Raw genomic sequence first — 12,221 nt, forward strand, 5'->3', positions numbered from 1 at the left:
TATGGGAAGGTTACTATATTCATTAAGGTGCTGATTCAATTAAAATCTTTGAACAAGTTACAGACACAGCTCCTAAAACAGTCCCAAGGTAAATGAATCTGCTACTGGGAAATCACTGTTTTTCTTTCTGGGGTGCCCTTCACTGTTGTCTCCACAAAGATGGGAGGACTGGTTGAATCTGAATTACTTCCTTGCAAGGGCTGAGACTAGGAAAGCGTTCATAATTAAGACTGGAAGCTGACTGATTATTCCTTATGTTCCAAGACACAGTATGATACCCTTCTGTCTGCTGCAGACCACTTCAAATCATGCTTATCCAGCTTCAACAGGAAAAAAATGTAGTGTGGTGGTACTTCTCCTATGTAAGTACAATCAGAATCTGACCCTCTGTTTTAAGTTGCTCTCCATTAACTACTTTTTTTACCCTAGGTCCAGTTTACACTTGAATCAACGTAATGAACTGTTCTGGGATGTGGGAAGGGAGGCATTCATTTAAACCAGTTTGCCTTTCAGCTTAAGCTTATGAGCTTGATGTGTGTGTTCTGTCACGGAGACCACCAAGTTGCACATACAGTATTTAAAAAGCAGCTCTAGTGCTGTTGTGAGTGAATGTGAATTACGATGGTGTAAGCACATAAATGTAGCTACACGGATTCCTGTGCTCCATTGATCTTAGCCTGCATTCATTTCAGGCCATTCACAATTTTGCTAACCCATTTGAAAAATAGCTACTAAACAAAAGAAAATGTGCATTTTCTTTCAAGGTATTTAGGAGCACTCCAAAAGCCGTTGGTACCAAATTTGAGCACACACACACACACACACACACACACACACAGGGGTACACACTCTCTTACCGAATACACAAAAAAGACAAGTCCTTCAGCAGATTCAGAAAAAAATGACACCATAATACACACCAGTAAAAGGCCCATTAACTTACAGTGACTGCTTCACATGTTGAGGCTTGCAGAGTTTTCGAGGAATCTTCTTACACATAGGTAACATCTAGTTTTAGACTTTTAAACTGCATGTATCCTCAGATATGTACATGAAACTGTTGTTATAGACATCATTATGTACACTCAGTAAAGAATAGAGTCCTTGACTTGGAGCACAAACTTGTCCTGTGCCTTGCTACAACTGCTATGTAACTCAATCTCACTATGCACAGACTCTGCTTCTGTTAACAGGGAGCATGATCAGACATAGGCACTCCTGCATGGCATTAGTTTCACTGTTTCCTATATCTAGTTACTACGGGATATTCCATCCAACGTAATCTAACATAAACGTTTGAACGATAGCAGTAGAAGAAGCCTCCCTGAACACTCCTCTAGGACTGTGGCCAGATGCTGTGGAGCAACCTATGCATGTGCTATGAAACATCCTTATTGGCAGGGTGGTTGCTTCCAGCCAGCTATTGGGATAGTCCCTGGTCCATGTTAACTCACAAACTGCACCTGTAAACCAGAAGTGCAGATAGCACAGGCAAAGTTCTTTATTATTAGACTAACAAAATATCCCTGGTATATGTAATAATTCCAGTCCCCAGCAACATTCCCTGACGTGATTAATTTGATCATAGAGACAGTCAAACAGCAGCGCCGACTCCTACTTTGAATACGACATAGTACGGATTTCTTCAGTCTCTCTCCTTTCATGTCTTACTAAAACTCTTGATTTCAGTGGACCTTTTGTATATTTACAGTTGGTCTGAAGAATCTGACTAATCCTTATGAAAAAGTTACACACTTGCATGGAGAAAGCTAGATTTATCTTCCTAGACATGCAGTCCCAGAGTCTTCATGTCTGAGGCTGATTGCCCAGTTCTGATGTCACAGGTGAGCTGGTTCCTAGCAGAAATTTCTGAGCATACCCCAACAAGAACCACAGCAAGATAAGGCAATGCAGAGCCTGCTGCTCTGGCTGTGATGCCAGTCCTCCCATGCATGGCTAGGCCACACTCTTCAGGATGGGACCATCCCACCTGGCTGTGCCAGTTTTGCACTGGTGTGCTCACCCCTTGGTTTGTAGAACAGTAAAGCAAAGAACAGGGGGAGGTTTCATAAAATAGTGCTGGATCACATATGTGCGTGAAGACAATTTGGTTTTTTAAAACCTGATGATTTCTGTAATCATCTTGTCTGATTTAAGCACAATTACCTATGTTATCACTTTTTGCTGTTTTCGCCTTGATTGACACACTGCCAAGCAACAGAGCAGTTTAGCTTTGTAGGATCAGACAAGATAGGATGCATGCAGTGCAATTCAGCTAGAGGATATGGTAAGGGAACCTACAAATTTGGTCAGTGTAATCTTGAGAGGGCTTTGTCTACTGATGTAAGCCAGCAACGTAAAACAGCTTTATTCTCAAACAGGGGTTCCTTTCTACTGTACGAAGAAGAGAGGCAGGAATCTACCTAAGCTACCAAAGCAGTCACTAGCAGTGTAGATGCACTATGGCACCCTAAGATGACAATCATCTTTTCATTTACACCCTCCACCACCCCTCCCAAAACAAGTCAACCAAAATCGCTACTAAACTGGTTCGGAGTTTCAAGCAAGTAAAGGATTAAGCAAGCTCAGAATTAGGGTTGGATATTAACAAAGGCTAACTCTCATGAAGATACCAATACTCATGGATGGTATGGACTGCTAATTTATAGTTAAATGAATGTTCAGTTTAGATTAGGATTTACCAACTTCCATGCAAAATTAAATAAAACGCTGCAAATTTTAGATCAAGTTAGCTAACAATCCTTGCTGGCTGTCCATAGCAATGAAATGTCTTCCATTTAGGATAAGCAATCAATTTAGGCAAGTGCTTGACAAACACTCACATGGAAAATGCAGATGACTGTTGTCACTGGAGTGTTTACACAGGTGGCACTATAGACAAAATGAAGCAAGAGCTAGGTAGCACACTGATGGGTTCCTCACACAATCATATTTGCTGACTTTTGCTTATATTGTACTCTTCACTCACTTTCTCCTCTTCTTTGCCTATATAAAAAGGCTGCACAGAATGAGATGAAGCTGAAGCAGTTGTCAGCTGGCTTCGGTTCTCCTCTTCCATCGGTGCAGCACTCCTGGCTGCTGGGGCATGCAGTCGATGAGCGTCCAGCATCTCCAGCAAGAGATCATAGAGTGGAACTACATTTTTACACTTCATGTTATACAGGTGCTCCATTCCTTTGTTGCTGTGGGTTTTAACAAAACAAAGTTTACTTTCCAAATACACTGTAGGAAAAAAACCCTATCAACTGATAATATTTATGAGGTTCATATGAATTCCACCTTGTACAGAACTAACTTACCAGTTCAGTTGCTCTGCTCTCCTGCTACAGTTAGCAGAAGACAGCACCTTCAAAGAATATTTCAGACTGCTCATGAGCAAGTTGCCTTCTGAAGGTGGATCTTTCACTGTCCTTTGCCTAAAACGTAGCCTAGAGCACATGGACTCCTAATTTAGGCACTGTGACCAAGAAAATCAGATGAATCTTGTCATCCCCATAATAAAATATTAATTATCAGATCTTTTTCCCAGAAAATAATCTCAGCCAATTTGTTAGCAAACGCTCACTTGTAATAGTATCCATATACAAAACTATGGAAATTATTCACTTTACTGTGTATCTGGAACTTCCTTAATTGTACAAATTCTTCTTAAGTAAAAAAGCCACATGCACACACTGATTGACTTTTTCCTGAATATATATATATATTCAGGAATATATTCCTCCTGTATACCAGCCCAGGAGGCAAAATCTGTATGTTTCATCTTGAGCAGCTCTGGTGTTGTGTTTACTCTTTTATTAATTGAAATGATGAAAATTAAAATTTGTGTAACTTTTTTTTTTCTGTTCATAAAAATAAAATCTATTCTGCTCTTTCGTATGCCATGTTGTTAACATTCCAGCCTCTGAGCAGCTACCTTGAAAGGTAATTATGTCTGGGAGAATCACTGCTACAACTAATAAGAGTGCCTGACACCTCACCTCTAATTAGCAAAGGGCACGGTCCTCTAGATTGGGATTCATCAGATCTGCATTTATTCTCACCTATACAATATACATAATGACCTTAATCTGTTTTCTGAAGTGAATTGCAATCAAGCCACTTGTGAAAAGTGGCTACATGAAAGTGATAGTTTTATTAAATCTTATAGGAGACTAAAGTTTTCAGAACTAGGCTACTGCTGCATTATTATTCTACTTAGTACTTTTCAAATAGGATAGAAGCTGCACATAACATTAAAAGTAGACACTGCTTACAGCACTATCAAAACAACAAGCAAAGTAGAGGAAAACTAGAAGAAACAAATGGGGAAAACATTTACTCCTCACACCATAATCCAACATACTGTTTTGCACACACAGTCATACAACTTTACGAAAGTGGACATATATCTATATATATCATATTTTGTAACAGCTCTACACACAGTTTGCACTCCCACCTGTGAAGGAAAAGCATGTCTGTGTGCATTTGTGAACCGCCCTTGCATGGGACCAGTGTAGGAAGGCTAACCACATGGTTGCTCTCACCTCATGTGTCTGATGTGAGAGAGGATGAGGAGGAGCTGAGCCAGTCGTCTGTGTTGTTGCTGCAGAGAAAGACCTGACTTAGCCATTAAATGTATCAGAGTGTCTGTAATTTTGTCCAGGACACGGTGAATGTAGTCTTTCTCTTCCAGAGATTTCAAGGTGCTGGAAAGAAAAGTGTACACACCTGGAGTAGAAAGGAGAAAGAAAACAAAGCACAGACAAAAGTTACTTTGATGGAGTCAGATTTGCCCAAGGTTCACCTTGTGACGGCTTCTTCAGATGTGTTAAACCATGGGAGCTGATGGTGTGTGAACCTTCCTGCTTGCGAGCTAGGTCATTGGTTTGCATAATCCCGGAGCACTGCAGGCAAAGCAGGAGGAAGAAGACAATGTCTCTTCCCTGTCTGGGTCCATCCAAGGTCTGGGCCAGGTGGAGGCAGCACTGCAGCCTGCAGCTAGACCTACCCAAAGGCTGTGTTCCTCTAAGCCACTCAGCTCCAAAACCTTGAGGAAGGGGCTGTTGCCCCTTGAGAGATCTGAGGTACGCGCTGACGAACCCAGGCCTTTGGCAGTTTTTACCATTTTCCCCACTCTGTAATGTTTGATTTTTGGTGATCTGATAGTCAGTCTAGAACTGTTACCACAAAACATGTAAACAAAATCAGGCTTTGCTTACCCACACTCACCTCAATAAAACCCTCCCAGCCAAGGAACAGCCTTGAAGGTGTGCTCCTTCACCTGCAAACCCAACTCTCCTTTAAAAGACATGTCCAAAGCAGCCTATGTATGTTTAGCCATCTTTGCTTACTGCTGAAAGTAAGCAGCCTGAAGATCTGAACCACAAGGAAATTCTTCCGGAGATCAAAACCACCTTCAGACTCCCACTCCAACAGCCTCTCCGCATATCCTGTAAAACACTCTAGCTAACTGAGGTGTAAGAGCTTTCACCAGTACTAATTCTTGGGTGCATGAAACACATCAGCTTTGTGAATGGTAAATTCTCAACTAATTTGCATGTTTCTATCTCGAATTTGTTCAGGAAACCAACACACAGCCAGCGTGAATCAGGTCACAACAGCACTGTGCTACCAAAAGGCAGCTGTTGCATTCAGCACCAGATTTTTTAATCTTCTGGATTGAGCCAATAACTCTAAACAGGTCATATTACCATAATCCAGTCCCAAGGCAACAAAAGCTTAAATTGTACGAACAGTAACACAATTAAACTGGATTGATCACAGTGTGTTCAGTACCCTGTATCTATAGTTAACTTGACAAACACTGTGATTTAACCCTTCTGCAACAGCTTACAGAACCAAAAAGAAATTTGGATTTTGTCCTTGAAAAAACTTGGTTTCTGGAATTACATTTCATTTTGTTTTTCTTTAAAGCATCATACATAGCACAATACACAATGCAGTTAGTGATACTAAGAAAAAAAGACGCACACACTAACATGGGCACATGCAGATATACAGACTTGTTGGTTTGTATTGTTTGTAGCCTAGGCCTATACCATCAGATTTGACGGTATAAGATTTTTTGAAGATAAGAATATTTTGCCATGCTTCTGAGCAGTCAGGGAAATTGAGGGGGTTTCTACCATCTTCTTAGCATACCTAACCTTCCTCATATCATCTCGGTACTTCGAGGACTTGACACCTAGAACTACTGTAACCTGCAAGTAGGCTTTATGAATTTGGGTCTTCTGTACTAAAAAGAAAGAAATATAAATTTGTGTTTGCAAATGTCAGTGTGAGTGTCTGTGAGAGGGAGACAGAGTGAGAGAGATATTGCTTTAAAAAAATGATAAACAATGAAAGGGTAACTCAAACACAGCCCAACTGAAAACCATCAGTCAGACTTCTTAATTTTGGTAATTACTGTTGCTTCTGGTTTGGTGTAGACAGACAGCACAATGGCCTCTTTTCTCACAGAGATTTTTATGATTTTTATTTCTTTTACTGAAAAGAATTCACCAAAGAGAAACAGCTCCTGGGGCTTTTCTTAGCTGACTGACTCTTAAGCACCCTCACAAATTCCTACTGATAATACCAGGCTGTCTAGCTTAGCAAGTGCCTGTATGGGCAAGATTCTTATATATTACTAACAAAATGCATTAGAAAAAGCATTAGAAGGTAACACTCGTCTCAGAATCCTGCAGTGCCTCCAGAGCAGCTTACTTCAGCCAGAGGATGCTATTGTGCCCTTGTTTCATAACTTTGAAAACAGAAAGAAAAATAAAATCTGTTAGGAGGAATTGTTTCTCACCTTGGTATAGTCCAGAAGCTATTAAAAAGTATAAATCAAAATAAAACACTCTCACAAAAATGTAGAGACTTTGGGCAATTGCCAGTCAATAACTGCCAAGAAAAATGATGTTTGGTTTTCCTTTCAGCTCCCCTAGTGGTTGCTCCTGCCCCAGGCCAATGACCAGAAATTTCCCCCAAAGAAATGCCAGCTATCCATCACATACATACACACACAAGCTGAGTTCTGCAACAAGAGTACAGAAAATTGTCTTAGTAAAGTGAAATTTAACAGTCTCAAAGGTCTTCCCAAGCTCTGAAGCTGAAAACAAGCCTAAATTGAATAGCTACCAGGTTGTTTTCCAGCTCTTTCTTTCAGTCAGTATTGTAAAATACAATGGGAGTGAGAACAGAGAAAACACCACCCTGCAAAGAGAGAAAGTTGATTGGCCTGCACCCCTGACACAAAGCTGTGAATAGAACAGTGTTCCTCGGGGACTACAGTGCTACTGTGCTAGATGTTGGCATATAGTAATATAATTTTATATGTGTCATTAGACATAGTGATGTTTTTATGCATATTACTGTGGAGGGGAACACCCTTTACAACTTTCCTGTCACAACAAACCCCCACTTAAAATATCTTTACATTTATAGTTCAGGCACACAAAGCTCTTCTGGTAACCCTGGGTTACCCTGGGCTCTTCTTCCTCTTCCACAGTGTCCCACTGCTCTGTATCTGTAGTGAGCCAACCTGAGCTATGAGCAAACCAGCTCTGTACCATGCACTTGTGTAACCATCCGGCCCCCAAAATAAAGAAACAAATATAAGGCACAATTTAACAGGAGATGGAAAAATCAGGAGAAAAGTCACGTGGAATAATGTATTAGGAGGTCTAAAGCACGCATAAAATAAGTTAAATCCTTCCAGCTAACTAATTCAGTAAATCGGCTGCTAACGCAGACGTGACCAACATCTTCATCTTCAGGATGAAAGCCTGTTGCTTTGCCACATAGCACCACTCCTTTCAGACAGACTCAAAATATCTAGCACCATCTTGCTCTTTCATGTTTCTAGCACTTATTTTCCAGTGGTAAGAAACTGCCCTCTATTACTGAGGTGAATGTGTTTTTCAAACATACAATTTTACTTTTTAGTCAAAAGATTTATTACTGCAGCTTTAGAGAGGCACCTTCTGGTTTGTTATTTAGCTAGACAATGCTGTCCTTGTTACAGACATGCTGTCGCCTTGATATCTCAGGAAAAATTTGGAAGTAGTGTAAAAGTATATTTTGCTTTATAAACAAAGTCTTCCATCTTTTCCACATGCACTGAGTGAAGCTAAAAAAATTCACTTGCATTTTTGCCCAAGACCACATGAAAAAGGAGTGTAAAAATACTAAACATCCTTGAAAGATGTTACGAAAAAAGAGAAAATAAATGTCCAACAAAAGCAATAAACAGCACTACCTCATTTGAAGAGCCTAACAGATGTCCAAGGTTTTAATAAAGAAATGTTTGTGTACACTCAGTGAATTAAATCAGCACAAAGCTTTAGAATGCAAATGCAGACTGCTTCTTTTAAATGAAATGCACCATAATTAGTCCCATTTGTTTAATTAATCACTCGTTTAAATCATTTTGAGATCAACTGGTTTAATCATATGCATATATAATACAGATAGCATAAGGGCCAAAAATGTGTTGTGTGTTTATCTGCTGTTTCTTTAGTAGATCTGTTTATACTTAAATGAGCAATCATAGAAAACGATCAGCTTAAGGGAGGTTTGGAGGTCGTCTAATTCAACCTCCTGATGAAATAGCAGTAACTTCAGGGTTATGTCAAGCTGCCCAGAGCTTTGTCCAGCTGAGGTTTGAGTATCTCTGAGGATGGAGATCCTACCAGCATTCTGGTCAACCTGTTCCAGTGCTAAACCTCTCACTGGGATGATTTTTTGTTCTGTTCATCTAGTCAGGTTCTCCCTTGCTGTGGTTTGTCTTCACTGCAGCTTGTCTTCTTGCACCTCTGAGAAGAGCTTAGCCCTGGCTTCTCCGTAACTTGTTTGTCAGCTGAAGACGGGAGTTAACCCTCCGTTAGCTTTCCCTTTTCCAGGATGAACAAACCTCAGCCTCTCCTCATACATCATGTACACTGTATGCTTCACAACACATACAGTATTTCATGTGTGTCCAACACTTTACATACAGAGGTTGGCTATATTCTCTGAAGAAAAGCACTTCCAGAAGACATTTTAGAGTACCTATGCCAAACAACACTTACACAACTATTACACATACCCCAAATCATGCTACTTATCTCTGTAGTGCAATCCAGCCTCCTAATTTTGGCATCTAAAGGGTCTGACAGTCAGAAACTCATGTCCACATTCCCACCATCTACTAGTGAACTCCTCAGGCAGTTATAATATTAGTTGGTTACAGGAATGCAAAAACTGAAATGTAAAATTAATTAGCTTTATGAATAAAGCAATTGCAAGCAATACAGGCGTATGTTGTGTGGCCATATATACACACAAATTCAGTTTACAGTATACTTAGATATAGACAGTGTACTGCAATAAGTGAAGCGTGCAAGCCAGAGTAATATATGATGTTTTGCATAACAGTGGTATAAATTGCTTTCAGCATGACTCTGCAACATCTTAACCCACCCCATGCCCTCTGATCTGCCACCGTCAAGACTCTTGTAAAAATACCAGACTTCTGAGCATCCGTGCAGTTTCATTTAATATAAAAAAGAGGCCACACGCAAAATCAGATCATTTATCAGCTCATCAGATCAACTCTGACCTTCTACTGTATAGAGCACCACTGATTCCAACCTGCTGAATCAGAACGTTGGAGAAATCAAGATCCGGTAGATCCAGTATCTCCTAGCCTCACTTATGTGCAGAAGGAAGTATGACTGTGATTATAACTGATATCACTTGATTTTTTTCTATATATATATTTTTTCCTTAGAGGAATCTTGAAACAAAAAATCCCATTAACAAAGTGAGATATGTTTATAAAGGATATATGGTGACGCCTGGAAAAGCTTTTTCTAAATAACAGATTTAGTTTTCTGGATCAATATTAAATACAGCAGTGGCACAAAATCTCTCAACAGCATGGCTTGAAGTCTTCACATTTAAGACATGAACATCTAACGAGGTTTAGTCAAAATTCAATTATATTTTTTCTAATTTTATTTCAATATTTATATAAATTAATTACATGTTCTATATTTATTTAAGAGGATAATTACATTAGAACATATTAGCTAAAATTCTGGAGGAGCATCCCTTTACAGGAAGAACACTTAACTCTAGGAAATATTCTAATTATCAGGACAATAAAAGGAAAATAAAATGTCAAACAGTAATTGCAATTTCACATCCTGGCATCCAAAACAAGAACAGCAGCCCTTCATTCCTAATATGCCAGCTGCCTGCCTCAGATGTCACTTTTTGGTAATTGATGACAATCACAAGAAAACCTGAACCACATTAATATCTCATAGAACATAAATTAAATACATCGGATTTGATTGTATAAACACATAATTTTTTTGGGGGGGTGTTGGTTTTGGGTTTTTTTTTGGTAGACCATGTCCAAGTTTCCATAAAGGAAGAAGTGCCTGATCAATAAATCAGTCTGCTGTCTTTACAGTTAGCCTGAATTTGTATTTCATGCAACTTGGGCAAGCAATCTGTTTAAACCATAAGATAAAAGGGACATACAGCCCTCCACATCTGTTTTGTCTAGAGGTTAATGCTATCTACAAGTTCAAACCTACAGGAAAAGGGGAGAACAAGTGGATAAATCCTCAGTTTTTGGGAAACTGGCATCTTTAATCATTAGGTAACATCTTAGCAGAAAATTGAGTCTAATATTTTTTCTTTGGTGCCTACATTATTTATACGTCTATCATTTCCATAAGAACACCATGGGTCTCCTTTCTGTACTTAAACATAAATTATCTGGAGGTTTTTTGCACAAAAAAAGGATCCTCTGCTGTGCAACAGATATTTTCTGTCACATGTCTCAACTTGGATTTTCTTTTTTTCAGTCATCTTGTGCAGAATCAATGTCAGCTAACCTTACATATTTATATCTACACCTACACCTGCTATTTAGCCACCTATTTTTGAAGGGTACTTCAGAAGGAGATTTACAGCCCAGAAATACTTATAAATTATAAAGGAAGTAGAAGGTGATGACATCAGGTTTAGATGCCTGTATTTTAATACAAACTAAACCATGATAAATGTGGCCACATTTTTGCCATAATTTCCTCTTTCTTTTTGTCACTGCCAAAAGGGAGGCATAGATTTACAAGCATTACCTTTGGATTCCCTTATGTGTGTCTCCAGTTACTCAGTGTCTTGTAACCAGATCTTTAAGACCTGCTATCACCTAATTCAAACACTGCTCTGATCACTTCTCATGTCAGCTGTACACAGTGTATGAGCTACTTACTGCATTATGTTAGTGGGTCCTGCCTGTACTCACTCAAAATGTTTTCCTGCTTCTATCCCTACCTGGTGGTTCTGCTACCGTGTTGACAGCCCCACTTTCGATTGCTGCTGTCTCAAAATGAAAGCATCAGTAGTGACAACAAGCAGCATTCAGCCACATGCAGGAAGCAACTGCAATTACCCGAGGCACAGCAAAGCACACCACTTACCAGAATTGAGCAGGATGATGGACTTAAGGCACACAAATTCCTCCCCTTGAAGGTTCATCATACGAAACCGAGCAGCAGTAGCCAGCAGCATGTCAAAGATTTCCACCATGCCCTCTACACATTTCCCTTGATTCCTGTGTGAATACCATCAAGGGGGAGATATTCACAGCTTTAACCTGGTGGCAGCATGAACTTTTTATTCCCCTGGATCATTTCTCTCCAATGCGATTTCATCAGTTCACTAGCTAGTACTAGACTTTATGCTTATTTGGTGTATGTGTGATTACAAAACCAGAGTTGTGATTAGAAAAGCAGAGTTACCAGTATCCCACATAAAATTAATAAGTAAACAATATATTACCCCCCAAAATGTCAATTTCATAAGCTCATCACCAAGGCGTTACTGGGGTGGAAGGTATGAGATTGATTCAACCAAATATTTACATTGAGGAAAAGATTTGTTCAGACCTACGTTTTTTTTTCTTGTGTGTGCATGTGTGTGTTCTGTTAGCATTACTTCAATTCCTCTTCCTATTTTTTTTTCCTTTAACTGAAATAATCCAAATACTTTGCATCTCTCTCTCCCTAAAGTTTTGTACTTTTTTCTACCTGGCCTTGAAAGCTGTAATGTTCCAGAATGCTTCTTCCATTTTTCTTAATGTCTCCATTAAAAAAATATTTTTCAATGAAGTCCTTCCTTCATGAGCTCAGGAAGGACTTACGAGGCCAAAA

At 39.4% G+C, this 12,221-nt stretch overlaps 1 protein-coding gene across 2 annotated transcripts in view; it reads right to left on the bottom strand.

Moving 5' to 3' along the window:
• Positions 1-2,535: 2,535 nt before the first annotated feature.
• The window catches only part of ESR1 (estrogen receptor 1), a 156,518-nt gene continuing 146,832 nt past the window's right edge, over positions 2,536-12,221 (bottom strand). For both annotated transcript variants that reach the window (XM_061378666.1, XM_061378665.1), the window contains 3 exons: positions 11,490-11,623; positions 4,551-4,734; positions 2,536-3,203 (listed from right to left, as the gene is read on the bottom strand). In XM_061378666.1, coding sequence (XP_061234650.1) covers positions 2,948-3,203; positions 4,551-4,734; positions 11,490-11,623 — 574 coding nt within the window. In that variant the 3' untranslated portion in view covers positions 2,536-2,947. The remainder of the gene's footprint in view (positions 3,204-4,550; positions 4,735-11,489; positions 11,624-12,221) is intronic.

This window comes from Neopsephotus bourkii, unplaced genomic scaffold (assembly GCF_033783945.1).
Source record: "Neopsephotus bourkii isolate Nb327-2 ecotype Australia unplaced genomic scaffold, CSIRO-AGI_Nbou_v1 NB_1767, whole genome shotgun sequence".
Classification (NCBI taxonomy): Eukaryota; Metazoa; Chordata; class Aves; order Psittaciformes; family Psittacidae; genus Neopsephotus; species Neopsephotus bourkii.